The 27909-nt window shown below is 54.9% G+C and overlaps 1 protein-coding gene across 3 annotated transcripts; it reads left to right on the top strand.

The window, feature by feature from the left end:
- The first annotated feature begins 1238 nt into the window (after positions 1-1238).
- On the top strand, positions 1239-27909 carry TMPRSS9 (transmembrane serine protease 9). 3 transcript variants are annotated; one of them, XM_075998240.1, is made up of 18 exons: positions 1239-1380; positions 5826-5953; positions 6927-6994; positions 7146-7325; positions 8098-8135; positions 8862-8975; positions 12495-12666; positions 14625-14899; positions 17151-17287; positions 17723-18041; positions 18759-18930; positions 19403-19674; positions 20315-20451; positions 22721-23111; positions 25887-26058; positions 26733-26998; positions 27077-27213; positions 27693-27909. In XM_075998240.1, exons 1-18 carry the CDS (start codon positions 1239-1241, stop codon positions 27852-27854), a joined length of 3282 nt encoding a protein of 1093 aa, XP_075854355.1. In that variant the 3' UTR covers positions 27855-27909. The 3 variants fall into 3 exon arrangements, with proteins under 3 accessions (XP_075854355.1, XP_075854354.1, XP_075854356.1); XM_075998239.1 differs by having other exon boundaries at positions 7146-7328; XM_075998241.1 differs by lacking the exon at positions 6927-6994 and having other exon boundaries at positions 5826-5952; positions 7179-7325.

Here is a 27909-nt window from a genome sequence, read left to right as displayed (position 1 = left end):
CTGAGCTGCCTTCTGGGGACCCAGGGAATCTCTGAGAATCACCTGATGAAATGTTTTAGGAACAAAAGACAGCAAGATTCACTTCTGCGATTGGAGCTAGAAAGTGGCATTTAGTGCATGAGCTCAGGGACACACACACACACACTCACTGTGCCCATTCAGCCGGGCGGCCTCTGCCAGCTCCACCCCACCGGGTTTCTGAGCATCTCTGTGTTGTCTAAAGTGTCTTGTCATCACCACCGCCAGCCCACAGAAAGGACTCTGCTGCTGGCCCGCATCGAACATAGAAGCGCTATTCATCTCACTGTCCCTCCAGCCGGGCCGCGCTGCGCGGGCTCCACGGCCCTGAGCCCAGTGGGAGAGGCCCGGATAAACGGGAATTGTGCCACGACAGAAGCTCAGACCCAGCGGCGCAGCCATGCAGCTCTGAGTCTGTGGGGAGGGGCATTGATGCAGACGGGGGCGGGGGGGGGGGTTTCAGGGGACTGGCGAGCTCCCCGAGTGCTGAAGCATAAAGACAGGTTGCCTAACGGCCACGAAACAGGTCCATGTCCTAATCTCCAGATCTTGGGTTAGGGTTAGGGTGAGGGTGAGGGTGAGGGTGAGGGTGAGGGTTAGGGTTAGGGTGAGGGTGAGGGTGAGGGTGAGGGTTAGGGTTAGGGTTAGGGTTAGGGTTAGGGTGAGGGTGAGGGTGAGGGTTAGGGTTAGGGTTAGGGTGAGGGTGAGGGTGAGGGTGAGGGTGAGGGTTAGAATGGGCTCTGCAGATCAGATTGAGTCGAGGACCTTGAGACGGGAGGTGACCCTGGATGGCCCAGGGGCCCAGTGTCAACACAGGGTCCTCCCACGAGGGGCAGGAAGGTGGGGCAGAGAGACTGGAAGTCGCTGCACCGCTGGCTCTGGGGGGGAGGAAGGGTCCCCGGCAGAGGATCGAGGGCGGCCGCTGGACTCTGGGAAAGTCGGGAGACGGTTCTCCCCTGGAGCCCCCAGGATGGGCCGGCCCTGCCACGCCTTGATGTCAGGACTCCTTATTTCCAGAACCGTAAGAAGATAAATCTGTGTCCCTTTGAGCCACTAATTTGCAGTCACTGGTTCAGCACCTGTAGGAAACTCATTCTTTGTAGCAGCACCAGAAAGGGCACTGCCGCGGCCCTTGCTCAGGGGAAGACGCGCAAGCTCTGACCCTTTGTTTCCGCCCTGTGTTGCTGGCATCTAGGTCGCTGTCCGGGTGTCCCCGAGCCATGGAGCCCACCGCGGCTGGCTTGCAGCTTGTGCCCCGGGCAACCAAGGAAGTCCCCAGTCCAGACGTCGCGTGCTGCCGAGTGGCTGTCACCGGACTGGTGGCCACTGTCGTGGTCGTCGTCACCCTGGGAGTCCTTTTGGGTAAGTGGCTGTGGGATTGGCTGGGTTTGCAAAACCAGGCGCCCTGCACAAAGACACCCGGAAGTGGGTCTGTGCTGTCTCTGTGACCATCTCAGGGTCAAAGGGCGGGGCGTCCAAGCTCGGCAGTGAAGGCTGACGCTAGGTCAGGTGCCTGGGACACAGGAGTCACCCCCTCAGTGGGGACGGGACAGGTGGGTGGGTTACTGTGTATTTCCGTTTTCCCAACGGAAGGATGTTTTCACAGCTGGAGTGAGATGGAGGGAAATAGAGACAGAGAAACGAACTCACTTTAAATCTCAAGAAATTGGAAAAGTACTAAAAAGTATTTTAAAAGGAGCAGTCGCTTATATTCCCATCACCCAAAATTCACAATTGCTCAAATGTCCTGTTTGTTTGCAGTTTTTTCATACCGGAATCGTATTTGTGTTATTACACATTACAAGCCACAGAGGTTTTTTTTTTTTTTTTATTCCTTTATTTTTTTTTTCCATTTTCAGTTGGCCAATTAACTTTTTTTTTTTTTTTTTAGTAGAGACGGGGTCTCGCTCTTGCTCAGGCTGGTCTTGAACTTCTGAAGCCACAGAGTTTTGACAGCTCTGTGCAATGTAAGGGCTGCAGTTTTCTTTTTATAAATAAACAGAGGAAGCTCCTTTCATATTTCACTAGAATGCTCTACAAGATGCTTATGTTTAAAAAAGAGAAGGGCGTGACCAGGAGTGGTGGCTCAGTCCTGTAATCCTAGCTCTCTGGGAGGCCGAGGTGGGCGAATTGCTTGAGGTCAGGAGTTCGAAACCAGCCTGAGCAAGAGTGAGACCCTGTCTCTACTATAAATACAAAGAAATTAATTGGCCAGCTAATATATATAGCAAAAATTAGCCGGGCATGGTGGTGCATGCCTGTAGTCCCAGCTACTCGGGAGGCTGAGGCAGGAGGATTGCTTGAGCCCAGGAGTTTGAGGTTGCTGTGAGCTAGGCTGATGCCATGGTATTCTAGAAAGACTGTCTCAAAACAAAATAAAATAAAATAAAAGGGGAAGGGGGCAGAATAGTGCTAATATTTGCCCATGTGCGTACATATTTTCTGGAAATTTCAGAGTCTCATCAGATCTTTGCCTCTGGGACCAGCGCTGGGGCATAGACCAAGAGGTGCAGAAGGGAGACTTTCTATTGTATACCCTTTACTTTAGCATCATTTGATTGTTTGGAACCATGTATGCAAATTACACCCATTCAAGAATTTGTATTTTTAAAAGTATATAACTAGTCGTCACAGAGGACCATAACCTACATTCCATTCTTTTCTCTGAAGTAATCCTCTGGCCTCAGCCTCCTGAGTAGTTGGGACTACAGGTGCTACCACACCTGGCTAAGTTTTCTATTTTTTGTAGAAATGAGGTCTTGCTATGTTGCCCAGGTTGGTCTCAAACTCCTGACCTCAAGCAATCCTCCTGCCTTAGCCTCCTAAGGTGCTGGGATTATAGGCATAAGCCACTACCCCAGCCATGAGTGGTTTTAAAACATACGTTTACATTCATGTATATGTTTCCATAAAATTTATTTAGTACTGCTTTGCGTGGACTCATTGCATGAATGGGAGCATGCACCTACTTTTCAGAAACTTGCCCTTTTTCATTCTGCCGTTTGTCTCAGCATCCTCTGAATGTTAATATATAGAACGTAGGCGTTCCTCTTGAGAGACACAGAGCGATTTCCAATTTTAGCCGTCGCAATTAGTGCAGCAGTGAGGGTTCTCTAGAATATTCCTCTGGTGTTGGTCTGTAGCAGTGCTGTCCAGGATGGCAGCCCCTGGCCCGGGTAGTTATTTAAATCATCAGTAAAACTAAATCACATCTAAAATTCAATTCCTCAGCCCCGCCGGCCACATTCCAGCTGCCCAGTGCCACGAGCGTGGCTGCGTTGGACAGCGTTGATCTAGAACGTTCTATCGCTGCAGAGTGTTCTGTCCGACAGCAGAGATCTGGGATGGGCTCGCTCTGCAATGATAGGCTTCCTGCAGCCCTGTTTAGGGATGTTAAAAATCACTTTTCTTCCGTGACATGATGGGAATAACTGACAATTTAAGGGAAAATCCTCTTGCGTGGCAAAACAGTAAGTTGGCAATCCTATGTGGGTCCTCTTAATTTTTTTTTTTTTTTGAGACAGTCTGGCTTTGTTGCCAAAGCTCATAGAGTGAGTGCCGTGGTGTCAGCCTCGCTCACAGCAACCTCGAACTCCTAGGCTCAAGCGATCCTCCTGCCTCAGCCTCCCAAGTGGCTGGGACTACAGGCATGTGCCACCATGCCCAGCTCATTTTTTCTATATATATTAGTTGGCCAATTAATTTCTTTCTATTTATAGTAGAGACGGGGTCTTGCTCTTGCTCAGGCTGGTTTCGAACTCCTGACCTTGAGCAATCCGCCTGCCTTGGCCTCCCAGAGTGCTAGGATTACAGGCGTGAGCCACCGCGCCCGGCCTGGTCCTCTTAATTTTTAAAAAAATTTTTGTGGAACTTCTGGAACATCCCACAGCCTGACATGCTTGACTGAGGCCCCCTAGTGGCCTCGGGTGTCAAGTACAGTACAATCTGGGCTCCTTGTGCATGCATGTGCGTGCATGTGCGTGCACGTGTATTCGGTGTGTGTGTACATGCATGTGTGTGCGTGTGCATGGGCGCATGTGTGTGTGTGTGTGTGTGCGCATGCAGATGCTTCCTTGCGCTACTGAGAGGCAGGAACGGGGCAGTTTCACACCTGCATTCTAGAAACACAGGTGCATGTTGGGGGCCACAGATAAGTATAATCTCCAGCAGGACCCCCTGAAACCGCAGAAAGTCTTTAAGAAGCTTTTAAAATTAAAAAAAGAAATTAATGAAAATGAAGGCTGGGTGGGTGGCTCACGCCTGTAATCCTAGCACTCTGGGAGGCCGAGGCGGACGGATTGCTCGAGGTCAGGAGTTCAAAACCAGCCTGAGCAAGAGCGAGACCCCGTCTCTACTATAAATAGAAAGAAATTAATTGGCCAACTAATATATATAGAAAAAATTAGCCGGGCATGGTGGCGCATGCCTGTAGTCCCAGCTACTCGGGAGGCTGAGGCAGGAGGATCGCTTGAGCCCAGGAGTGTGAGGTTGCTGTGAGCTAGGCTGACGCCATGGCACTCACTCTAGCCTGGGCAACAAAGGGAGACTCTGTCTCAAAATAAAAAGAAAGGAAGGAAGGAAGGAAGGAAGGGAGGGAGGGAGGGAGGGAGGGAGGGAGGGAGGGAGAGAGAGAGAGAGAGAGAGAGAGAGAGAGAGAGAGAGAGAGAGAGAGAGAAAGAAAGAAAGAAAGAAAGAAAGAAAGAAAGAAAGAAAGAAAGAAAGAAAGAAAGAAAGAAAGAAAGAAAGAAAGAAAGAAAGAAAGAAAGAAAATGAAAACTCAGCCCTTTCCCAGACAGCTCAAAACTTTAGTCGGAGATGTTGGGAGAGGCTGGGTGGTGGGTGCCCGGGATCTCTCTGGAATATTCCACAGCTTCCTGGGAGTCTACAGTATTTCAAAGTAAAACATAAGGAATGAGTTGCGACACAGCGGGGGCAGTTCAGTCTCCACGCCAGGGTGCTTGTTTTTCTTTATTTTTATAGAGTTTCTTGAACATGAAACTATACCGTTTTTAGAGTTGGTTTGGAATATTTGTTGAATAAACAAATATCTAAATATCCATCTAGAATATCTACCCATTTAGGATAAATGGAATTAGGACCTGGCTTTCATGGTATATGGTGTTGCTATTTTCATTTTTTAAATTTCATAATCACGGTCTTTTTTTTTTTTTTTTTTGCCAGCACGCACTTTTGACAGTTGTACTCGTGCTTTCGCCGTTTATGGGGCTGCTGTGGCCGTTACTTAGAAATGTTTTGTGACGATCATTCTTTGCTATGGTATATACTTTGGGCACAATGTCCCCGATGGTTGGAAACCGGTGTGTTTTTGGAGGGTGGCCCCAGGGGCTGTGGCCCGAGGGTCCCGATGTCCCCTTGCTGTGCTCACAGCCCTGCGGTACTGGGGTCCCCTGGCTAGGCTAAGGGTCTCCTGAGCTCATTCCAGCCGCGACGTCCTGAACTCGGCTCAGGCCCTGGGCTGGACACTTCAGGGGGGATGAGCGTGAGCTGGACGATTCCTGCCCCCCAAGAAAACCTGGGGACGTCTGGGGTGGGTGTACCTGGGGCCTTTAGGTGGGTGGCTGTAGAATTTATCACCAAACCAGGACGCTTTGAGGAGTTCAAAGGGTGCGCTGTGGATAGCTGCTCAGGACAGCCACGGCGCCAGCCACCTCTGTGTGTCGGGAGTGACCTGCCAGCTTGTGCAGGTGCAGAGAGGGCAGAAGCCTGCGGTGGCCCGTGGTGGCCGGCTCAGTGGAGCCCGAGTCCCCGCAGGTGGGCTCTCTCACGGGGCCTGGTCTCGTCCCCAGCCTTCCTCTCCACGCAGGGCGTCCACGTGGACCACACGGCGGAGCTGCGGGGTGTCCCCTGGGCCGACAGCTTGCAGCAGGAGGGCTCGGACTATCGCCGCGCGCTGACGCCCGCCCTGGAGGCGCTGGTGAGGGCGGCCTGGGGGGCACCAGGGCCCCGGGAGGTGAACGGGGTGGCAGGGTCCCCAGCGTGCGCAGGACGAGCCCGGTGGCGGGGCTGGTGCATGCGGCGCAGAGCTGTACCCGATGGGGACTTGCAGGCCACGTTTAGAGATTTTGCATTTTATTTCGGTGGGGACATCAGAGCCGTCACACGCGGCCGGTGGGAGTGTAAAAGGGCGCGGCCGCCATGGAAAGCAGGCTGGCGGGTCCTCAGAAGGCTAAACGTAGTTATCACGGGACCCACATTCCCCTCCTAGGGATCTGTGCAAGCGAAATGAGCACACGTGTCCACACGGTCACTTCTACACGAATGTCCCCAGTAGCGTGAGTCATAACAGCCCAAAGATGGAAGCCCAAATATTCATCAATGAAAAATGGACACACCCAACCTGGTCCGTCCACACGTGGAGCGTCACTCAGCCTCGGAAAGGGACGAGGCCCTGACACAGGCTGCAGTGTGGAGGACCTTGAGGACGGTGTGCCTTTCCTGGCTGCATGACACTCCGCATGTGGGTGGATCATGTCATGCGTGTCCGTTCTCCTCTTGATGGATACTTGGGCTGTTTCCGCCTTCGGCCGTTGCGAATCCCGCATCACGAACATGGGTGTGCAAGTGTCTCAGTCCTGCTGTTGTCTCCTTTGGGTCTGTCCCCAGAAGTGGAAGGCACCCCTTGCTGTGGCTGATTTACCCCATCCTATGAACACACCCCATTTCGTGCAACCGTCCATCGGTTGACAGAGCAATATTTTTATGTGGATAACTTCAAAATGCCCCTTTCCTGTCGTTTACATGGCTCTGTGATCTCCACATTTATTGAGTGTAGAAGGAGATGCTTTCCCAGGGGACCCCCTCTCCAGGTCCCTGGGACGCACGACAGGCCTCCGTGGTGGCGGGTGCCTGCGCTGGTGGCTCAATATTTGCTGGTGTTTCTGTTGCAGTTTGTAAGTGGCTTTCAGAAGACAGAGTTAGAGGCGAGTTGCGTGGGCTGCACGGTGCTGAGTTACAGGTGAGTTGGATCCTCCACTGGGTGAAGGAACCTTAGTTCTGGGAGGTTCTGGGGGATTCCAGAAGCTTCTAGAAGCTTCTGGAAGATTCCAGACATGATGCCAACAGGGAGGAGCCCTTCCCTTTCCAAGGGCCTCTTCTCCTACCTGTAGGGACGGGAACTCCAGTGTCCTGGTGCATTTCCGGCTGCACTTTCTGCTGCGTGCCCTGCAGCCGCTGAGCCTGGCCCTGGTGGAGGAGCTACTGCAGCAGGGGATCCGGGCAAGGCTGCGGGAACACGACATCACCCTGGCGGCCTATGGCACCATAGTGTCAGTCGAGCTCCTGAGTGAGTGGTCCACCCAGACCAAAACACTAGCAGGGGGAGGCCGGTGGTGGCTTCCGCAGGAGGAGAGCCCCAGCAAGTTGCATTCCATTTTAGGTTCTCAATCATCACCCCTTCCCGTGAAAAGAAAGCACACCCACGTTTCTTCCCCCTCCGTGGCATAGACCAGGGGTTTGCCACCTCTCTCCTTACAGGACCAGAGTGTAATTATCTTCATATTTGTGGGCCTTTGGTTTCTGTGACAGCCACCCAACGCTGCTATTGTAGCCCCAAAACAGCCATCAGTAATACATAAAAGAATGGACATGGCTGTGTGCCTATAAAACTTTATTGATAATAACAAGAGGGCCAGATTTGGTCCATAGCTGTAGTTGGCCAAGCCCTGCTGTAGCAATAAGAGCCGACGCTGTGCTCTGAGGTTGTGCGCGCAGCAGGTCGTGATCGGAGAGCCGATGCCAGTGCAGACCGTTGTTAGGTTCAAGGTTTACCACTTCACCCTCTCTGTGCAGGACAGTTGTGGGTCCCTCCCCGCCATGCCTGCCACGCTGGTGGGGTCTTGGTCGCCTCTGCGCCAGCACTAACAGAACTTCCCTGGGTGGTGGAAATGTTCCCCATCCGCATTGTCCTATGTGGGAGCCACCAGCCTCCTGTGGCTGCTGATTTAAGCCGGAATTTGAGTGGCTTCCGTGGCGGACAGTGCCGCTTTCTGCTTTACCCCGTCCACAGTTAGGTGCTTTTAAAGAATTTCACCCTCACGGACTCTGTTTTGCTGCAGGAAGCCAGGAGGGGCCGTTAGCAGAAGGAAACTTAAAGTCAGGTATGTCTTTCTCGCTGTCATTTTCTCTGGTTGCAATTTACCTGCAGAGGTTTCCTAAGACTTCTTTCAACTAAGCAACAGAAACCCCCGGAATGTTGCAAATGCCGGTTTTGCAGCTTCCTGTGCAGGAGGAAGGTTCGCAGTCCTGTGCGAGCCAAGAATTTAAACAGGAGGCACGTTGAATTGTACCTGGCTGTGCATGGTCATGAGAAAACATTAATTTTTTTTTTCTAAGAGGTGGAAGCCCGTTGTTAAAAGAAATGCCAAAAAAACAAATCAATAATGTTTGTTTACAAAAAAAAAATCAGTTTACAAAAAATCCTCAATTACAAAATCCTGAAAGTTGAATTGTTAGATCAAAACATGCTCATCTCACATCTTTGGCTAAGATGATGTACTTTATGTTATGCGTGCTTGACCACAATTTTCAAATCTTAATTTAAACTGTTTCTTCCTTTGTGAAAAATGTGGTCACTGAAAAATCTGGCAGTGCACACGAGGCTCACGTACGTTTCAGTCACGCAGCCTTGGCCTTGGCGCCGACCAGTGTTCTTGTGTTGTTGCTCTCTGTGCAGACGGCAAGAAAAAACATTCTGAGATGTTCAGAGATGAGTAAACAGATAAGAGATGTTTCCAGACTCTGGGGGTTCCAGGTGGAGGGTGGGGTCTCGCTGCAGCCAGGAGAGGCAGAGCGGGGTCAGGAGCTGGGCTCTTCTCTGTCCCCAGGCCACTGTCCGGGAAGCGCCTTTTCCTGCCGGAACAGTCAGTGCGTGACCAAAGTGAACCCGGAGTGTGACGACAGAGTAGACTGCTCCGATGAATCCGATGAGGCGCACTGTGGTCAGTCTGCCTGTCTGGCCTGGCCGTGGGTCATGTCCTCTTCCCAGGGTCAGCTGTGGGCTCTGCCTCCTGTGCACATGGGCACGTGGGCCTGGTGTTTGCTCGAGCTGGGCAGAGGTGCCCATGGTATGGGGAAGACTGTGAGCAAAAGACAGACAAGAAAAAGCCCAAGTGTGGGAGTAGAGAGTCCTTGAGTGAGTAGGGAGAAGATAGGTTCTCGCCAAACCCTGGGAAGACTTGAATACTAGGACCTGGAGCTCTGTTCTATGAATAATGGGGGGTTGCCAAAGGGACTTGAGCAATAGATGTAGCCAATTAAAATACTGTAAGCGTAGTCAATGTGTTTCTAGCAATGCTAGCCTATGCAATAAGGTAAGAAAAGTAGTTTAAGTATTAGAAAGGAAGAGGGAAATCTTACATAATTAGCAGTTGAAATAATTATCTATCTAAAATGAATCAATAAACAGACTAAAAAGCTATTAAAAAAAAAATAGTCCAGGCCAGGCATGGTGGCTGATGCCTGTAATACTAGCACTCTGGGAGGCCGAGGCAGGAGGATTGCTCAAGGTCAGGAGTTCGAGACCAGCCTGAGCAAGAGCGAGACCCCATCTCTACTAAAAATAGAAAGAAATTAATTGGCCAACTAAAAATGTATAGAAAAACTTAGCTGGGCATGGTGGTATGTGCCTGTAGTGCCAGCTACTTGGGAGGCTGAGGCTGGAGGATCACCTGACCCCAGGAGTTTGAGGTTTCTGGGAGCTAGGCTGATGCCATGGCATTCTATCCTGGGCAATAGAATGAGACTCTGTCTCAAAAACAAAACAAAACAAAACAAAAAAACCCCAAAAACCGATAGTCCAATAATCAGGGGAGTATAAGATAAATATTTATACATAAATAAACTATCATTCTATACAGTAATAACAGGTTAGAAGAGAGAATGGAAAAGTTCCCTCATGATCAATAGCAACAAAAAAATAAAATTTTGAGGTCTATACTTATAAATACGTGTCATTCCTATAATAGTAATTATCTATAATTATACAACTTTACCAAAGAACATAAAAGTAGACTAAATAAGCGGATAAACATGGCATCCTATACAAACATGTACGTACAGTAGCTCCCTTACCCCAGGTTCATTTTCCTCACTTTTTTTTTTTTTTTTTTTTGAGACAGAGTCTCACTTTGTTGCCCAGGCTAGAGTGAGTGCCGTGGTGTCAGCCTAGCTCACAGCAACCTCCAACTCCTGGGCTCAAGCGATCCTCCTGCCTCAGCCTCCCAAGTAGCTGGGACTACAGGCATGCGCCACCATGCCCGGCCCATTTTTTCTATATATATTAGTTGGCCAATTAATTTTTTTCTATTCATAGTAGAGACGGGGTCTCACTCTTGCTCAGGCTGGTTTCGAACTCCTGACCTCAAGCAATCTGCCCGCCTTGGCCTCCCAGCCTAATTTATAAATTAAACTTTATCATCACTGTATAGTGCAAGAGGAAGCATAGTATATATAGGGTTTTATCCACAGCCTCAGGCATCCACTGGGGGTCTTGGAATGTGTCCCTCAAGGATAAGGGGACTACTGTATAAATAAATTTGAAACTTGCAAAATGGTGAAAGGAACATTCATAGAACCTAGTAGCTGGATGTGGAGAATGACAATGACAAGGAGGCATAAAGTTGTAGCTTCTTACCGGGAAAGGGATGTCTTGAATGCTAGGAACAGTGAAATCCCGGAGGAAGGACAAGATGGAAGTCAGCAAAAGAAAAAGGCACATTGGGCGGAGTCCAGGACAAACCAGGCGGGACGCCCTCGTGTTCTCTTCCAAGGGGCTGCGCTTAGTTCTCCCAGCAACACCATGTGACAACACGCACGCGCACACACACACACACACACACACACGAAGAGCTGCTAGCCAGAGAGCTCACCGAGCCTCCATGTGCAGGGTTTTTATTGGGGGGCTGATCGTAGAGGCATCTGGCGCCGGCAGAGCTACCTCCAGGGGTATTTGTTTGCTTGGGCTGCTGTGTCAAAGCACTGAGGCTGAGTGGCTTAAACAACAGAAATTGGCCGGGCGCGGTGGCTCACGCCTGTAATCCTAGCACTCTGGGAGGCCGAGGCGGGCGCATTGCTCCAGGTCAGGAGTTCGAAACCAGCCTGAGCAAGAGCGAGACCCCGTCTCTACTAAAACCAGAAAGAAATTAATTGACCAACTAATATATATAGAAAAAATGAGCCGGGCATGGTGGCGCATGCCTGTAGTCCCAGCTACTTGGGAGGCTGAGGCAGGAGGATCGCTTGAGCCCAGGAGTTTGAGGTTGCTGTGAGCTAGGCTGACGCCACGGCACTCACTCTAGCCTGGTCAACAAGCGAGACTCTGTCTCAAAAAAACAAAACAGAAATTGATTGACTCCCAGCTCTGAAGGCCAGAAGGTCAAGGTCAGTGTCAGCAGGGCTGGGTCCTCCTGAGGCTGTGAGGGAGAACCTGTCCCAGGCCTGTACCCAGCTGGTGGTGGTTGGCAATCGTCAGCCTTCCGTGTGTGTGTGTATGTGTGTGTGTGTATGTGTGTGTGTGTGTGTGTGTATGTGTATGTGTGTGTGTGTGTGTGTGTGTGCACGCATGTGTGTCCAAATAGTCCCTGTGTGTAAGGGCAGCAGTCACTGGGTCAGGGCCCACGGTCCCCCAGTACTACCTCATCTTGACTAATGCCATCTGCGACGACCCTATTTCCAAATGAAATCACAGTCACGGGTGCTGGGGGTTAGGATTTGGGGGGGAGGGGTACAGTCCAACCCGAGACACTTAGTCTCCAGCCCCTCTGGGTGCCCACGCGGCCCAAGGCCCCCACCACAAATCTCATGGTCAGCGTAAACTCTCTGGAGTGGTCTGAGTCCCCAGGTAAACACAATCACTGTTTCGAGGCCAGGTATTTCAAGGGCTTAGAGATTACCTGCCAGGCGTTGGTCAAGGACCACACCTTCTTTGAGCTGTGCAGGGTTTGGACAGCCCAGGCCTGCTGAGTTAACCTGTACCGCAGGGCAATGTCAGCGGAAGTTGAGATGTCAGGGGGAGGGGCCGGTGTGAGGAGGAGGAGGAAGAAATTGTCCATCAGGCAGGTAGAAATGCGAGGAAGCAAGGACTCAACTCTGGTTTACGAGTCAGTACAGCCCGGATGCGAGTCAGACGTGTTTGTGACGTGGCCCCCGTGCCTAGCTTGCCGTCGTCAGCGGCAGTATGACAGTGTGGCAGACGGAAGGCCGCATGGCTTTCACGCTGGGGTAGAGAAAAGGTTCCTGGATGGTGACCTCGCCCAGCCACCAGCTGGTGCATGTGACCTTGGGCGTTTGACCTACGTGCCGGGGACAGGGAGACCCCGAAGGGGTCAGAAAAGCCCAGTGTGGCAGGGGGACACCTGAGCATGTCTTTGAACTTGGGGACTCTGAGACAGGTGTTCCGGGGAGCTCAGGCCGAGGTCCTGCCTTCTCGGGGTCCTTGTTGGTGACCTTCTACCTTGCAGACTGTGGCTTGCAGCCTGCCTGGAGGACGGCCGGCAGGATCGTGGGCGGCATGGAAGCCTCCCCGGGAGAGTTCCCTTGGCAAGCCAGCCTTCGAGAAAACAAGGAGCACTTCTGCGGGGCCACCATCATCAGCGCCAGGTGGCTGGTGTCTGCCGCCCACTGCTTCAACGAGTGAGCCCTGCCCCAGCCTCACCCCGCGGCCCTGTGGGCTCAGGGCCTAACCGACACCTCTGTCTTTCCCGCACTTTCTCTCGCACCCCGGGGACCTCACTGTTCCTGGGTTTCCGCAGAATGAGCCCTTTGGAGCTCTTTTTTCTTTTTTTTTCTCTTTCTCTCTTCCTTGCTTTCTGTTTTCTGCTTTTTCGTTGAATCTGAATGCATTCTTTGTTATTTATTTTTTTTTTGAGACAGAGTCTTGCTTTGTTGCCCAGGCTAGAGTGAGTGCCATGGCGTCAGCCTAGCTCACAGCAACCTCAAACTCCTGGGCTCAAGGGATCCTCCTGCCTCAGCCTCCCAAGTAGCTGGGACTACAGGCATGCGCCACCATGCCCAGCTAATTTTTTCTCTATATATTAGTTGGCCAATTAATTTCTTCCTATTTATAGTAGAGATGGGGTCTTGCTCTTGCTCAGGCTGGTTTCAAACTCCTGACCTTGAACAACCCGCCCACCTTGGCCCCCCAGAGAGCTAGGATTATAGACGTGAGCCACCGCGCCTGGCCTGAATGCATTCTTTAAAAAAATTTTTTTTAATTGTGGTAAAATATACATGTCTTAATTTACCACTTAACCATTATAGTTCAGTGGCATTAAACACATTCAAATTATTGTGCAGCTGTCACCACCCTCCACCTCCAGAACTTTCTCATCTTCCCAAACCGACGCTCTGTCCCCATGAAACACTCACTCCCCGCCCCCTCCCCAGCCCCTCCCCACTCCCCCCAGCCCCTTCCCCACTCCCCCCAGCCCCTCCCCACTCCCCCCAGCCCCTCCCCACTCCCCCCAGCCCCTCCCCACTCCCCCCAGCCCTCCTCAGCCCCCGGCACCCACCACCCTACTTCCTGTCTCTGTGGCTCTGATGACTCTAGCGACCTCCTGTGAGTGGAACCACACAGGGCGCGTCCTTCTGTGTCTGGCGTCTCTCACTGAGCACCATGTCCTCAGGGTCCCTCTACGCTGTGGCCTGTGTCAGAGCCTCGTCCCTGTTCATGGCTGCGTGCTGCTCCAGGGCGTGGATGGCCCACGTTGTGTGTCCGTCCTTCTGCCGATGGCACCTGGGTTGCTTCTGCCTTTTGGCTGTCGCGCATCATGCTTCTGTGAACGTGCATGTGCTCGTATCTGCCCGGCTTCCCTGGGTAGATCTCCAGCAGTGGATTTGCTGGGTCACCTGGTCATTCTATCCTTACTTTTTCGAGGGGCCACCAGACTGTCTTCCATAATGGCCACTGCATCCTACACCCTCACCAGCAATGCACGGGCTTCCAATTTCTCCACGTCCTTGTCAACGCGTGTTTTCTGCTCTGAGTGCAGCCATCCCGGTGGCTGTGAAGCGGTGGTTTTGCTCTGCCATCTCTCTGATGACTAACGACATTTGCTCGATATTTTATTCATCAGGGGTCTTTTTTTGCATTCATTTCAGGTTTTTTAAAATATTGCGCCACTGGCCGGGCGCGGTGGCTCACGCCTGTAATCCTAGCACTCTGGGAGGCCGAGGCGGGCGGATTGCTCAAGGTCAGGAGTTGAGACCAGCCTGAGCAAGAGCGAGACCCCATCTCTACTATAAACAGAAAGAAATCAAGTGGCCAACTAATATATATACAAAAAGTTAGCCGGGCATGGTGGCGCATGCCTGTAGTCCCAGCTACTCGGGAGGCTGAGGCAGGAGGATCCCTTGAGCCCAGGAGTTTGAGGTTGCTGTGAGCTAGGCTGACGCCAGGGCACTCACTCTAGCCTGGGCAACAAAGTGAGACTCTGTCTCAAAAAAAAAAAAAAAAAAAAAATATTGCGCACCATAGGCTTCACCTTGACGACTGAGATTTCTAGCTACGCCCCCCCCCACCCTTCATAAATTGTTTAGCCCTGGGTGAGTGTCCTGCCCGGTGGCCTCTGAGCCAGGGTTTGCCCTCGCAGGTTCCAAGACCCGACGGAGTGGGTGGCCTACGTGGGCTCGACCCGGCTCAGCGGCTCGGAGGCCAGCGCCGTGCGCGCCCGGGTGGCCCGGATCGTCAAGCACCCGCGCTACAACCCCGACACGGCCGACTTCGACGTGGCGGTGCTGGAGCTGAGCGGCCCCCTGCCCTTCGGCAGGGACGTCCAGCCCGCGTGCCTCCCGGCCGCCACGCACGTCTTCCCGCCCGGCAAGAAGTGTCTGATCTCCGGCTGGGGCTACCTCAAGGAGGACTTCCGTAAGCACCTTCCCCGGCCGGGACACGAGCTGAGCGTCCCTACCGCGGGCAGGCAGGCGGCAAGGCACCGTCGATCTCATTAGTAGCGGATTCTGCGTTCTGGGATTTGCCCACTTGCCAAAGTGCATTTGTAACCCCCACGTTGCTGGGCGTGGGGTTTTTGTGGCTGTCTAGTGTCCCTGGTGCAAGGAGGCCGTGAGAACATCCGCCTGTCGGAGAAGCTGCGCTCAGGCAGGAGGGGTAGCGCCTTATGTTAATGAGTCAGCAATACGTACATTCAGTAAAGCACCTTTTTAAATTTTTTAGAGACAGGGGTCTCGCTCTGTTGGAGTGCAGTGGTGTGATCACAGCTCACTGCAGCCTCCAACTCCTGGGCTCAAGCGATCCTCCTGCCTCAGCCTCCTGAGTAACTGGGACTGCAGGCGCCACCACCACACCCGGCTAATTTTTTTCTACTTTTATTAGAGACGGGGTCTCGCTCTTGCTCAGGCTGGTTGCAAACTCTTGAGCTCAAGGGAACTTCCCGCCTCGGCCTCCCAGAGTGCTGGGACTACAGGCTTGTGCCACCATGCCCGGCTAATTTTTTCTCTATATATATTAGTTGGCCAATGAATTTCTTTCTATTTATAATAGAGACGGGGTCTCGCTCTTGCTCAGGCTGGTTTTGAACTCCTGACCTCGAGCAATCCGCCTGCCTCGGCCTCTCAGAGTGCTGGGATTCCAGGCGTGAGCCACTGCGCCAGGGCCTGGTTGCAAACTCTTGAGCTCAAGGGATCTTCCCGCCTCGGCCTCCCAGAGTGCTGGGACTCTAGGTGTGGCGTGAGCCACCATGCTCAGCCCAATGAGGCGTTTTTAAATAGAAACACAAACGAGGCCCTGTATTGATCAGTTGACGAAAACGTTGTGCCCAGAGGCCTGCAGGAAGCCAACTCCGAGTTTCCCGTAGGAGTAAAGGTTCGGTATTGGCTAACTCGGTGTTCGTGGCGACCGTCTGGAACAGAACTCCCGCGAATAACTGGCATCGACTGCCACTGGATGGTTCTCAGTCCGGGAAGGGAACTCCCAGGCTGCCAGGGAACAGCTCCAGGAAGGGTCCTGGGAAGGCGAGGCTTGCGCTGGGCCGGGAGGCAGACACACGGCGGGGGTCAGGGGAGGGCGGGGGTCAGGGGAGGGCGTCCTGCAGGGAGAGCAGCAAGGGTGAGCTCTTGGAGGCAGGTGGGGCCTGGTGCATTCTAGAAACAGTGGACATTGCAGAGTAGAACATTCCGCCACCTCAGGGATTGCTACTGGGCAGCCCTGGTCTGGAACATTCTAGGGCGACACTTATCCAATCCAGTAGCCACGAGGCACAGGCCGTTTCAGTGGACATATGGATTTTCATAGACGGTGCCTGGAAGTGACTCTCGTGCCCGAGTGGGAGCTCCCTGTGCAGGAGGCCCTGGGGCCCCCCACATTCAGGGTCTGAGACTCTGGTGGGGCCGACCTCCGGAGCAGGGCCCTTTTATTTTATTTCAATAAGTTTCAATCTACATCTGAATAGTCATGTGTGGCTGGTGGCTACTGCATTGCACAAGATGATCCACAGGAGGGCGGCAGAGAGGGGGAATTAGGCAGGGGCAGGGGTTGGGGTTAGGGGGTTAGAGTTAGGCGGGGGCTGCAGTTTTAAACAGGGAGGTCAGGGCGGCCTCCCAGAGACAGGAGGTGGAGGAGGCGGTGGGGCAGATTCTGTGGGGACAAGCACTGCAGGCAGCAGGAACAGCAGGTGCAAAGGCCCTGGGGTGGCAGGAATAGCAAGGAGGCCCCCAAGATCTGACTCCACATGCAGCAGGGCTGGCGCTGGCTGCCACGTTGGGAAGGGACCTTGTGGGGCAGCACCAGAGGAACCGCAGAAGTGGGTAAGAACAGCCTGTGATGACTCACGCTGGGACTGAGCGGAAAGACTTGGGCGGGTGTTCAGTATATTTGGGGGTGAGTTGAGAAGAATGACGCAGAAAGAGCAGAATCGAGATTGTCCTGGAGTTTGGTGCCTGAGCCCCTGGGAGGAGGCAGCTGAGACCCCCCTGAGATGTTACCGGGGGCATCTGTGGAGTGTTTACCTTTTGCTAGTTTCTAAGCCGGGTGCTGCTGGCAGCCACGTTTGCAGCTGGGGAAACTGAGGCTCAGAGAGGAGCCATTCCTCAGCCTCCTGGCTCAGGATGGCTGCCAGGGCCCCAACATTCTCACCCCGCTCTTCTCTCCTTGCCGGGGGCAGTGGTCAAGCCCGAGGTGCTGCAGAAAGCCACCGTGGAGCTGCTGGACCAGGCCCTGTGCGCCGGCCTGTACGGCCCCTCGCTCACCGACAGGATGGTGTGCGCCGGCTACCTGGACGGGAAGGTGGACTCCTGCCAGGTGAGCCCCGGGGGTGTTTTAAAGCAGTTGGGACTGAGCGCCGGGTGGTGCCTTGACAGTCTCACAAAAGCTCTAACCTGACTGCCCTCTCCCCTCTGCCACCCCGACAGTCCCCAGGAGCCACAAAGGCTGCCCAGGGTGGGGGCCCCGTGTAAATTCCCCTCTAATCCAGGACCTGTGAGCGGGCAGGGACATTGTCCCCAGCAGCCGGCCTGGTACACATGCCACACTTCTTATATGAGCAATGCTAGTCCATACCCAGGCCTCAGTTTCCCCCTTTGAAGGGGGAAGGGGTTGGTTGGTCTGCAGGAACCCTGTGGTCTCCTGCCCCTGGGCAGTCCGTTGCTGGGCGCGAGCAGCAGGTGGACTCAGGCAGGTTCCAGCAGACGCAGCCGGAGAGCCCAGCCCACCCGAGGCTGTGCCTCTGTCCCCTAGGGTGACTCAGGAGGCCCCCTGGTCTGTGAGGAGCCCTCCGGCAGGTTCTTTCTGGCTGGCATCGTGAGCTGGGGAATCGGCTGTGCGGAAGCCCGGCGCCCGGGGGTCTACGCCCGCGTCACCAGGCTGCGGGACTGGATCCTGGAAGTGACAACAACGGCAAGCCTGCCTCTGGCCCCCACGGCGGCTCCTGCCCCCGCCACCCCCGATGCTGCCTGGCCCACCAGCCCCGAGAGCCCTGTGGTCGACACTCCCACCAAACCCATGCCGGTCCCCAGCACTGTGCCTCGAGACCCTGTCACCACCCCTAAGCCACAAGGTATTTTCCAGGCAGACAGGTAGGAGTAACGTCCACCTTTGTACAGGGCCAGACTGGTTGGTTCTGGCTTTCCAAGGAACTCAGTGGGAAAGAGATTGGCGATTGATTAGTGATGTCTGCCATGAGCACAGGCATAGAGGAAGTTCATGGATTGGCCACCCACAGATTTATAATATTTATTTATTTATTGAGAGACGGGGTCTCACTCTGTCGCCCAGGCTGGAGTGCAGTGGCGTCATCACAGCTCATTGCAGCCTCCAACTCCTGGGCTCAAGCGATCCTCTCTCCTTGGCCTCCCAAAGCACTGGGATTACAGGCGGCGCCACCGCGCCTGGCTTCTTTTCACATTCTTGATAATGTCCTTTGAAGAACTCATGGAGTGGCTCACAGAGAGGGAAGAGTTTCGTTACAGGATTTGGGGCAGCCTGGGCCGTGGGTGGAATTGGAATGAAGTGTGGAACAACAGCAGGTCTCACTGCAGCGTGGACCTGGGTCCGCAGGGACCACAAGTTAAGAGAGACGTGCAATGTGGTGTCTAGAAGCCCCTTCTCCAAGGTTCTGCACCCGGGTTGCACATCGAGGCAGATTCTCTGCCTGCCCCAGCCGGGCTGGAGCCAGGGGCCTCATTCCCTCGTGCAGAGACCCCTTGTGGGGCCCAGGACGTGGGAGTTCTGAGCAGCCAACACACCCAGCCCCTTCTCTCTTGCCGCCTCGCAGAGTGCGGGGCCAGACCCGCGATGGAGAAGCCCACGCGCATCGTGGGCGGGTTCGGAGCTGCGTCCGGCGAGGTGCCCTGGCAGGTCAGCCTGAAGGAGGGGTCCCGGCACTTCTGCGGAGCCACGGTGGTGGGCGACCGCTGGCTGCTGTCTGCCGCCCACTGCTTCAACCAGTAAGGCCCGCCTCCCCCAGCAGGGCTGTCGGCGTCCCCTCCTTGTGCCCTGTGGTCAGAACCCTGCTCTGTCTGGCGCGCCTGCGTGCTGGGGTGGCCGCGAGGGCCCGGAGGGGCAGCCCTTCTCCTTGGGGCTCTCCAGGAAGGTGTCTGAGTGTCTGCTCGCAGCAGGCAGCAGGAGCCCCCAAGAAGCAGGGGCTCTGATAGCCAGTGCCCGCGCTCCAGGGGCCTCACCGGGGAGTGGAGGAAGCTCCCACTGTTGCCTGAGAAACAGGTAGCATTCGTCTCTAAGGTCCATAAAGGTGGGAGAACCTTTGTCACAGATGTAGACGATGAAGCCCCACGGGTGCCCTGACTTGCCCAAGGTCCCCCAGCTTGGGAGCCTGGGGTCTGAGGGTGGCCCCTGGCTTGGGCAGCCCCACCTAGGCCCCTGAGGTGGCGAGTGGCAGGTCTGAGGGCCCCTGTCTCCCAGCACCAAGGTGGAGCAGGTGCGCGCCCACCTGGGCACGGTGTCCCTCCTGGGCCTGGGCGGGAGCCCGGTGAAGATCGGGCTGCGGAGGGTGGTGCTGCACCCACTGTACAACCCGGGCACCCTGGACTTCGACCTGGCCGTCCTGGAGCTGGCCAGCCCCGTGGTCTTCAACAAGTACATCCAGCCCGTCTGCCTGCCCCTGGCCATCCAGAAGTTCCCCGTGGGCCGCAAGTGCATGATCTCCGGGTGGGGCAACACGCAGGAAGGAAACGGTGAGCCCCATGAGGGGAGGGGTAGCTTTATAGCTGGGCCCAGCCAGACGGTGTGGGGACCTCTGCGGCAGATCCCCTTTGCCTTTGGTCCTGCTAACCGCTCACCCCTCCCTTACACTAGGGGGCGCAATGCAGCCCATGGCCTGTGTGTGTAAATAAAGTTTTATTAAGACACGCCATGTTTGTATAAATAAAGTTTTATTGGAACACGCCACACTCATTCCCTGACCAGTTAGTTGTCCGTGGCTGCTTTCCTGCTACAACAGCAGAGTTGCACAGTCGTGATGGAAACTGGCCCAGAACGCTGAAAATATGTACTTTGTGGCCCTTTACAGAAAAAGTTTGCTGACTCATGCTATGCCGTCCAGAGACCCCCTCCTCACCCCACGAGATGACACTTCCTTTGAAACATAAGAATGGCCTTGCCACAAGTCACCTCGTGGGGACAGTGACTCCGAGTTGGGGAGCTGCGGTTGGCTTCTCTCCCCTGTGGCTTTAGGCGGTTCCTGCCGCTCAGTGAGCCTCCGCGTCCTTGTCTGTAGGACCGGGCAGGCCTCGCTGTCAGGGCGTTATCAGCTAAACGGAACGCGGTTTTGTGACCGCTCTGAAAGTGGCCTTTTGGGCTCTGCTTTCCCGGCAGCTACGAAGCCCGAGCTTCTGCAGAAGGCGTCCGTGGGCATCCTAGACCAGAAGGCGTGCAGTGTGCTCTACAACTTCTCCCTCACGGACCGCATGCTCTGCGCTGGGTTCCTGGAAGGCAAAGTCGACTCCTGCCAGGTCAGCATTCAAAGGGGGAAATCGGGCGGGTTTTAGATGAAATGAAAAGGCCGCTTCCCCTGGCAAGCCTACATCTGGGTCTAGGTTTCTGCAGTGCTCAGAGAATGCAAAGACAGAAATAAAAGAATTTCCAGTGTAGCGGAGTTTCAGGAGGGCAAACCTGTATGTCCACTATCCGATGTCCATTGATGGATGATTGGTTAAAGGAATTCGGTGTCCAGACTGGAGATGAGGCAGCAGTTAAAAAGTGTGTGGAGCCGGGCGCGGTGGCTCACGCCTGTAATCCTAGCTCTTGGGAGGCCGAGGCGGGCAGATTGCTCAAGGTCAGGAGTTCAAAACCAGCCTGAGCAAGAGCGAGACCCCGTCTCTACTATAAAAATAGAAAGAAATTAATTGGCCAACTGATATATATATAAAAAATTAGCCGGGCATGGTGGCGCATGCCTGTAGTCCCAGCTACTCGGGAGGCTGAGGCAGGAGGATCACTTGAGCCCAAGAGTTTGAGGTTGTTGTGAGCTAGGCTGACGCCACGGCACTCACTCTAGCCTGGACAACAAAGCTCTGTCTCAAAAAAAAAAAAAAAAAAAAAAGTGTGTGGTAGATCTATACAAAATACACTCATACGAATTAAAAGATGCATGGTACATATTACCTGAAAAGTTGGCCGAGCGCAGTCACTCACACCTGTAATCCCAGCACTTTGGGAGGCGGGGGCGGGAGGATCACTTGAGGTCAGGAGTTCGTGACCAGCCTGGGCAACAGAATGAAACCTGTCTTTAGAGAAGAACAAAAAAGGAAAAATGCAATGGGAATCTAACTAACCAGTCCAGCTTAAGGAACCAGACTGTGGGGTTTAAATCCTGACTCAAACTCTTAATAGCTGTGTTACCCCAGATAAGTTACTCAACCTCTCTGGTCCTCTGATCCTCATATGTAAAGTGCAGACCCTAGCAATACCTATCTTCTAGGATTGCAGTGGGAACAGTGCCTTGCACAGACTCTTTTTGTCCTATATATTCATTACATTTATTCTTTATATCCAACAGTAAAAATATCTATTATTCTATTTATTCTATAAATAAACGGCCAATTCATAATAGTTAGCTTATTATCTTGAAAACAATGTTGAATGAAGTTGCAAAATGTTACATGTAACATAATTATATACATTTTATTTTATTTTTATTTTTATTTTTTTTAATGAAAAGTCTTCAGTAGGAATATACATTTTAAAATAACAATATATATTTTCTAAAAATATAAATGTAAACACATAGTGGGGGGAAAGGCCTAGAAGAAAACACAGCAAATCCCTAGACTGTTTACCCCTGGGGAGGTGACAGGGCTGTATCCGTCCCTACTGCCATCACATGACATCCCAAAGCTTAGTGACAAATAAACCACCATTTTATTCCCATCATAGATCTCAGGGGATGGGAATTCAGGTGGGACCCAGGGGGGCTGGCTTGTCCATGAGCCCTTGGCTGGGAAGATTCAAAGGCTGGGGGTGACCCAGTGGCTGGTGGCCAGAACGATGGGGAGGCAGCTCCACTGGCCGCCTGGCAGTGGCTCCAGGAGGATCTCAGCTCCTCACTGCACACGGCCTCTCAACGGGCTCTGCGCGGGTGGTTGGGCTTCCTTACAATATGGCGGCTGGTTTCTAAGAACCAGTAGCCCTATGGAAGCAAGGAGGAAACATGTGGCTTTTTATGACCTAACTTTGGAAGTCGAATTCCTGACCCCGAACTCTGTTGGTGAAGGCAGTCACAGGGGCCCACCCAGGTTCCAGGGGAGGGACATAGACCCTCCCCACACTCAATGGGAGAAGTTTCAAGGCCTCATTTCTTGTATGTGGGACATTGTTGTGGCCATGTTTAGAAAACATAACCTGCTACAATGGCCTATGCTTTGTTTGTAACATTCTAGAATTTTAAAGACAAGCTGTATATTATGGTACAAGTCTTTTGACACATACAGACCCATGACTGGCAGCTAAGGAGCAGAGGCTAATGCCAGGCCACGGGACTACCCATGGCTGTTATCTTTTTCTTTAGAGTTTTCTGCCTTGTTTCACGTCTCCAAAACAGAAGGCAAAATGAGGGAGGCTCAGAGACAAGTGACTTGCTTGAGGTCACACAGCCAGGCCTCCCGAGTCCCCGAACTGTGCCCTCCCGCTCCCCCGTCGGGTCTCACCCCCTACTGGGCATTTGGAAGGGCCTGAAGAGAGAGAACCCGGATGATCAACCAGCACTCGGTCCTTCCTTTTTAGGGTGACTCTGGGGGCCCCCTGGCTTGCGAGGAGACCCCCGGCGTGTTCTATCTGGCGGGGATTGTGAGCTGGGGGATCGGCTGTGCACAGGCCAAGAAACCCGGTGTGTACGCAAGCATCACCAGGCTGAAGGGCTGGATCCTGGAGACCATGTCCTCCCGCCCCATCCCCGTGTCACCTCCCCTGACCACAAAGACGCCAGTCACCACCAGCCACCCCCCAGCCACTGTGACGGCAGGCCTCACAGTCCCGGGCGTCACCACCCGCAGACCCACCCCAGGGGCCATCAGCCAATCTACCAGCATGACCGTATCCGCCACGAGCACCACTGCTAGAGGACAGACGCCACCGCTAGACGTCCCCAAGACCACCACGCGCTCCCAGCTACCAGGTACCGTGAGAAATGGAAGGCACATGAGAGTGGCGGGGTCTCTTGTGAGTCCCTAACAAACACAGATCTGGCGGCTTAATCAAAAGACAATAGTCTTGCATCCTGGAGGCAGAAGCCTGAGGTCAAGGTGCCCTCAGGGCTGGCTCCTCCTGAGGCCTGTCCTTGGCTGCAGGCGGCGCCTTCTCCCTGCATCCTCACGGGTTGTCCCCCGTGCGTGTCTAATCCCCCTGCTCCCTTGGATCCCAGTCGTGCTGGATTAGGACTCAAAGGACCTCATTTTACCTTAATCCCCTCTTTAAAGACTCTGTCTCCAAATACAGTCACATTCTGAGGCGCTGGAGGCTGGTTAGGACTTTGACATATGAATTTGGGGGGACACAGTTCAGCCCCTAATGGGCCCCTCGAGTCACGCACACAAGCACACTGGGCAGACGCACCTTGTCTGGTGCAAGCGCCCCGTCCTTGACCCTGTCTCCTGTTTGGGGGCTCTGGGGTGGGAGGAGGGTCTCCACTCACCCCGCCCATCCCTAAGGCCTGCCCGGCCGCAGCAGGCTCGGGGAAACAGACACGCCCGAGGTCACAGTCGCGTGTGGGGAGGAGCAGCGCCTTGGGGTGGCCGGGAAGGGATGCCTGCAGGCTCCAGCCACCCCTGGGTGCTGGCTAGAGCCCAGTGGGACTTGGCAGTAACTGGCCCAGAGGGAGATACCGACAGCGAAGGTGGCTTTGCGATCTTTCCACTCTCGGCTACAACGCTGAGTTGATTTTTATTAAACATTAATCAGAACCATATGGAACGGCTGTATTTGGAGGTCAAAGGTAAAAGCCCCATTGGGCACAGGCACAGGCCCGTAGCTGACGATGTCGGGGTGATTGGCCCTTTGTGAGCAGGGAGTCTGTGCCCCAGAGGAACCGGGGGGTTTACCGAACAAAGGGAGTGGGGTGATTGTGGGGTTTGGAGACAGAACAGGCCCCTGTGCAAAGGGGTCAACATGGGGCCTGGTCCCATCTCCTTGGAAACCAGGAGCACAGGAAGTGTGGTGCGTCATGTGCAGAAAGCCCCATGGGAAGTGCTGCAGCGGGTGGGGCGGGGCGGGGGCCAAGGCACATTCTCTTCCCGCCTCACACTCTCACACTGTCTAACTGCAGCTTCTAACGCTCCGGCTCCCTGGCCAGCTGAAAGCAGAGGCTCAGAGAAGGTGGCTTTGACGCTTTGCAGCTGCATGTGTGGTCGAGAGAAGGGGTTTCTCGTTAACCTTGCAGCTGGCCTCCCCGGGGTCCGGCCCCCCACCTGGAGGCTCTGCTCTCACCTTCCCAGACGGAGCTGATGTTTACTCTGCAGCAGCTCAGCCTGGGAGCGCCTACTTGGGCCGCAAAGAGGTGGAGAAGCCCCGGAGACGGAGGCAGGTTGCCTGTGGAGGTGGCGAGTGTTTCCAAGGACAGGGGCTGCAGCTCTCAGGGGATTCTCCAAGGCCACCTGGTCCTATGCAAGGACCAGATGGTGCCAGGAGGCTGGTGTCTGCCCAGGGGTGCGAGGTTCACCGGGGCTGGCAGGAACCTGCCCCCTCCTCTCTTTCTGGGTGGGGACACTGAGCCCCCTTCTTTTCCTCACCAGCCTTTGTAGCTGAGGCAGGGAAGCCAGCTTGGGGGGCGTCTCTCCCAAGGAGGAAATCGCCCACAGAAATTATTAGGCGGAACCAGAGCCCCCTCCGTGGGTAGTAAAAGTGGGCCATTAGGCACCTCAGGAAACCGATCATCCTTCTATAGTTGTATTCTGAGGACATGCCTTGTGCCTGGCACCATCCTAGGGGGAGGTGGGAAGGTGTGATAGCCTAGAGGAGACATCAGGGAAGGATCCATGCAAGGTGGGGTGGTGTCTCACACCTGTGAGCCCAGCACTTTGGGAGGCTGAGGCAGGAGGATCACTTGAATCCAGGAGGTTGAGGCTGCATTGAGCTGTTAGTGCTACTGCACTCCTGGGTAACAGAGCCTGGATGACAGAGCCAGACCCTGTCTCTAAAACAGGATCCAAGGCCAGGCAGGGTGGCTCACACCTGTAATCCTAGCACTCTGGGAGACCAAGGCGGGAGGATCACTTGAGCTCAGAAGTTTGAGACCAGCCTGAGCAAGAGCGAGATCCCGTCTCTACTAAAAATAGAAGGAAATTAATTGGCCAACTAGAAATTTATAGAAAAAATTAGCCAGGCGTGGTGGCGCATTCCTGTAGTCCCAGCTACTCGGGAGGCTGAGACAGGAGGATTGCTTGAGCCCAGGAGTTTGAGGTTGCTGTGAGCTAATCTGAGGCCACGGCACTCTAGCCTGGGCAACAGAGCGAGACTCTGTCTCAGAAAAAATATAAAATAAATAAACAAAACAAGGATCCAGGCAAAGAGGGCCAGGGAGGCGCTGGGAGGGTCTCCAGAGACCAGCTAGAGCGGGCACTTGTGTGCCAGGGCCCGGCAGTGGAGGGAACCCGGCTCCCAGAGGACAGATACCAGAGGTGATGGTGTGGGAGGGGACCCTGGCCTGCCCCCAGCAAGGGAGGAGGGACAGCCCCAAAGCTGAGGTCATAAGAAACGAACAAACGGATTTGAAAATCCCAGAGGCTCATTTGTAGCCATGCGCCAGGCCAGTGTCCTTTTATGCAGTTTTCCAGGGGCAGGTCCCGCTACTCAGGCTCCAGGTTCACATGTGGGGATGTTCAGAGGGGTGGCGCCTGGTGGGCTGCGCAGAGGAAGTGGCCTAGGTCCGCCTGCCCACTCACCTGGCTCCCCGCAGACTGTGGCCTAGCGCCAGCGGCAGCAATGACCAGGATCGTGGGCGGCAGTGCCGCAGGCCTGGGAGAGTGGCCGTGGCAGGTGAGCCTGTGGCTGCGACGCCGGGAGCACCGCTGTGGGGCCGTGCTGGTGGCGGAGAGGTGGCTGCTGTCGGCGGCGCACTGCTTTGACGTGTGAGTCCCCCCAGTCACCAATGGCCCATCTCTAGTTCACCTGGGACCCAACTGTGGCCTGAAAACTCAATGTACCTCCCCTCCTTTTCGGATATGTCCTCCCCAGCACCAGCTCTCACTGCCCCAAGCCGTCCCCTCCTCTGGGCAGCCCTCCTCTGCCCACCCATAGCCCTGCCCACACTGCCTGGGGCTGGGGAGGGTCCAGCTCTGGGGCCCCCACCTCCCCGGGGGCTTGGAGCCTCTCCCAGCTCCTGGCCAAAGCATCAGGGGACATGGGGCCACTTCCTTCCCAGCCCTCCCAGCTGGGACTTGGCTCTAGACCCCTCCTCAGAGCCTGACAGGACTAGGGACCCTGCAGAGAGGACACCCAGCTCAGGGTGCACACCCCATGCTTTTCGGGGCTCTGGGTCAGAGGGTGTGGGCAGGCAGGCTCAGGGCCCTCATGGCCACCAGAGTCCCCCTTGGAGATCACTAATATTAGTGAACATGGATATAGCCCCTGGTGTCACCTCAGTGTCTGGGGGTGCATTTCTGGCTCTGCCTCCCCTGGCCCTCCCAGATGCCCTTAGCGCATTTCTAGATGAGCAGCCCAGGAACCCTGCCCAAGGTGCCAGGGAAGCCCCAAGAGGGCGGGGCCCGGAGATCCAGCCAACGCCTGTCCCTGCACCCTGCAGCTACGGAGACCCCAAGCAGTGGGCAGCCTTCCTGGGCACGCCATTCCTGAGCGGCTCCGAGGGGCACGTGGAGCGCGTGGAGCGCATCTACAAGCACCCCTTCTACAACCTCTACACGCTCGACTACGACGTGGCCCTGCTCGAGCTGGCGGGGCCGGTGCGCCACAGCCGCCTGGTGCGACCCATCTGCCTGCCTGAGCCCGCGCCCCGGGCCCCCGACGGCGCGCGCTGCGTCATCACCGGCTGGGGCTCGGTGCGCGAGGGAGGTAGGCGCGCCAGGGGCCGCGGGGCGGATGCTCGGGTGGGTCCCCCAGCGCGAGCCGACCCGCCCGTCTCGCCCGCAGGCTCGATGGCGCGGCAACTGCAGAAGGCCGCAGTGCGCCTCCTCAGCGAGCAGACATGCCGCCGCTTCTACCCGGTGCAGATCAGCAGCCGCATGCTGTGCGCCGGCTTCCCGCAGGGCGGAGTGGACAGCTGCTCGGTGAGCTCCCCAGGGACTGTCCCACCTGGGGAGGAGACCTGGGATCCTGAAACCCGCAGGCCAGGCATCACCTCCAGTGCACATTGCTCAGGCGGGGCCATGTAAGGCACCTTTTTGGCTCTGGAGGAATTTTCACTCACACAACCATCTACTGGGCACCCTCAAGCCACTTCCCAGCCCGGGTACCCTACCCCTGAGCCTTGCAGACAGCAGGCTGGCAGTGGCTGCGGTGTGGCCCTGTTCCACTTGGGGACTCCGTGGAGGATTTCCACAAAGGCCCGACAGCATGAAGGATCATCCTAGCACTAAACCCATTTCCCAGATAATAAAAGTGTGGCCTACAGGAGAAGTCATTCACTCGGGGTCACCTCTGTAGTGGCCAGTGACCTGGGGTGCATCAGGCCTGCCCCCCTTGGCCCAAGGGCTGCTGTGGGGGAGGCACTGGCCTTCTCTGAGTGCCATTTCTTCTCTCCCATCAGGGTGACGCTGGGGGACCCCTGGCATGCAGGGAGCCCTCTGGCCGGTGGGTGCTAACTGGGGTCACCAGCTGGGGCTATGGCTGTGGTCGGCCCCACTTCCCAGGTGTCTACACCAGAGTGTCGGCTGTGAGAGGCTGGATAGGGCAGAACATCCAGGAGTGACCGCCACGTGGCTGCCCAGGCCCAGACACCAGATGTGAAAGCAGCAGGACCCACC

This window comes from Microcebus murinus, chromosome 27 (genome assembly GCF_040939455.1).
Source record: "Microcebus murinus isolate Inina chromosome 27, M.murinus_Inina_mat1.0, whole genome shotgun sequence".
Taxonomy (NCBI): Eukaryota; Metazoa; Chordata; class Mammalia; order Primates; family Cheirogaleidae; genus Microcebus; species Microcebus murinus.
This window is presented reverse-complemented; position numbering and strand designations above follow the sequence as displayed.

Bases quoted from the DNA above. Each gene is read 5' to 3' on its own strand.
- TMPRSS9 (XM_075998239.1), top strand. From the start codon at position 1,239: ATGGAGCCCACCGCGGCTGGCTTGCAGCTTGTGCCCCGGGCAACCAAG. The intron at 18,042-18,758 runs GTATTTTCCAGG...GCCGCCTCGCAG, and splicing joins CACCACCCCTAAGCCACAAG to AGTGCGGGGCCAGACCCGCG. The intron at 26,999-27,076 runs GTAGGCGCGCCA...TCTCGCCCGCAG, and splicing joins GGGCTCGGTGCGCGAGGGAG to GCTCGATGGCGCGGCAACTG.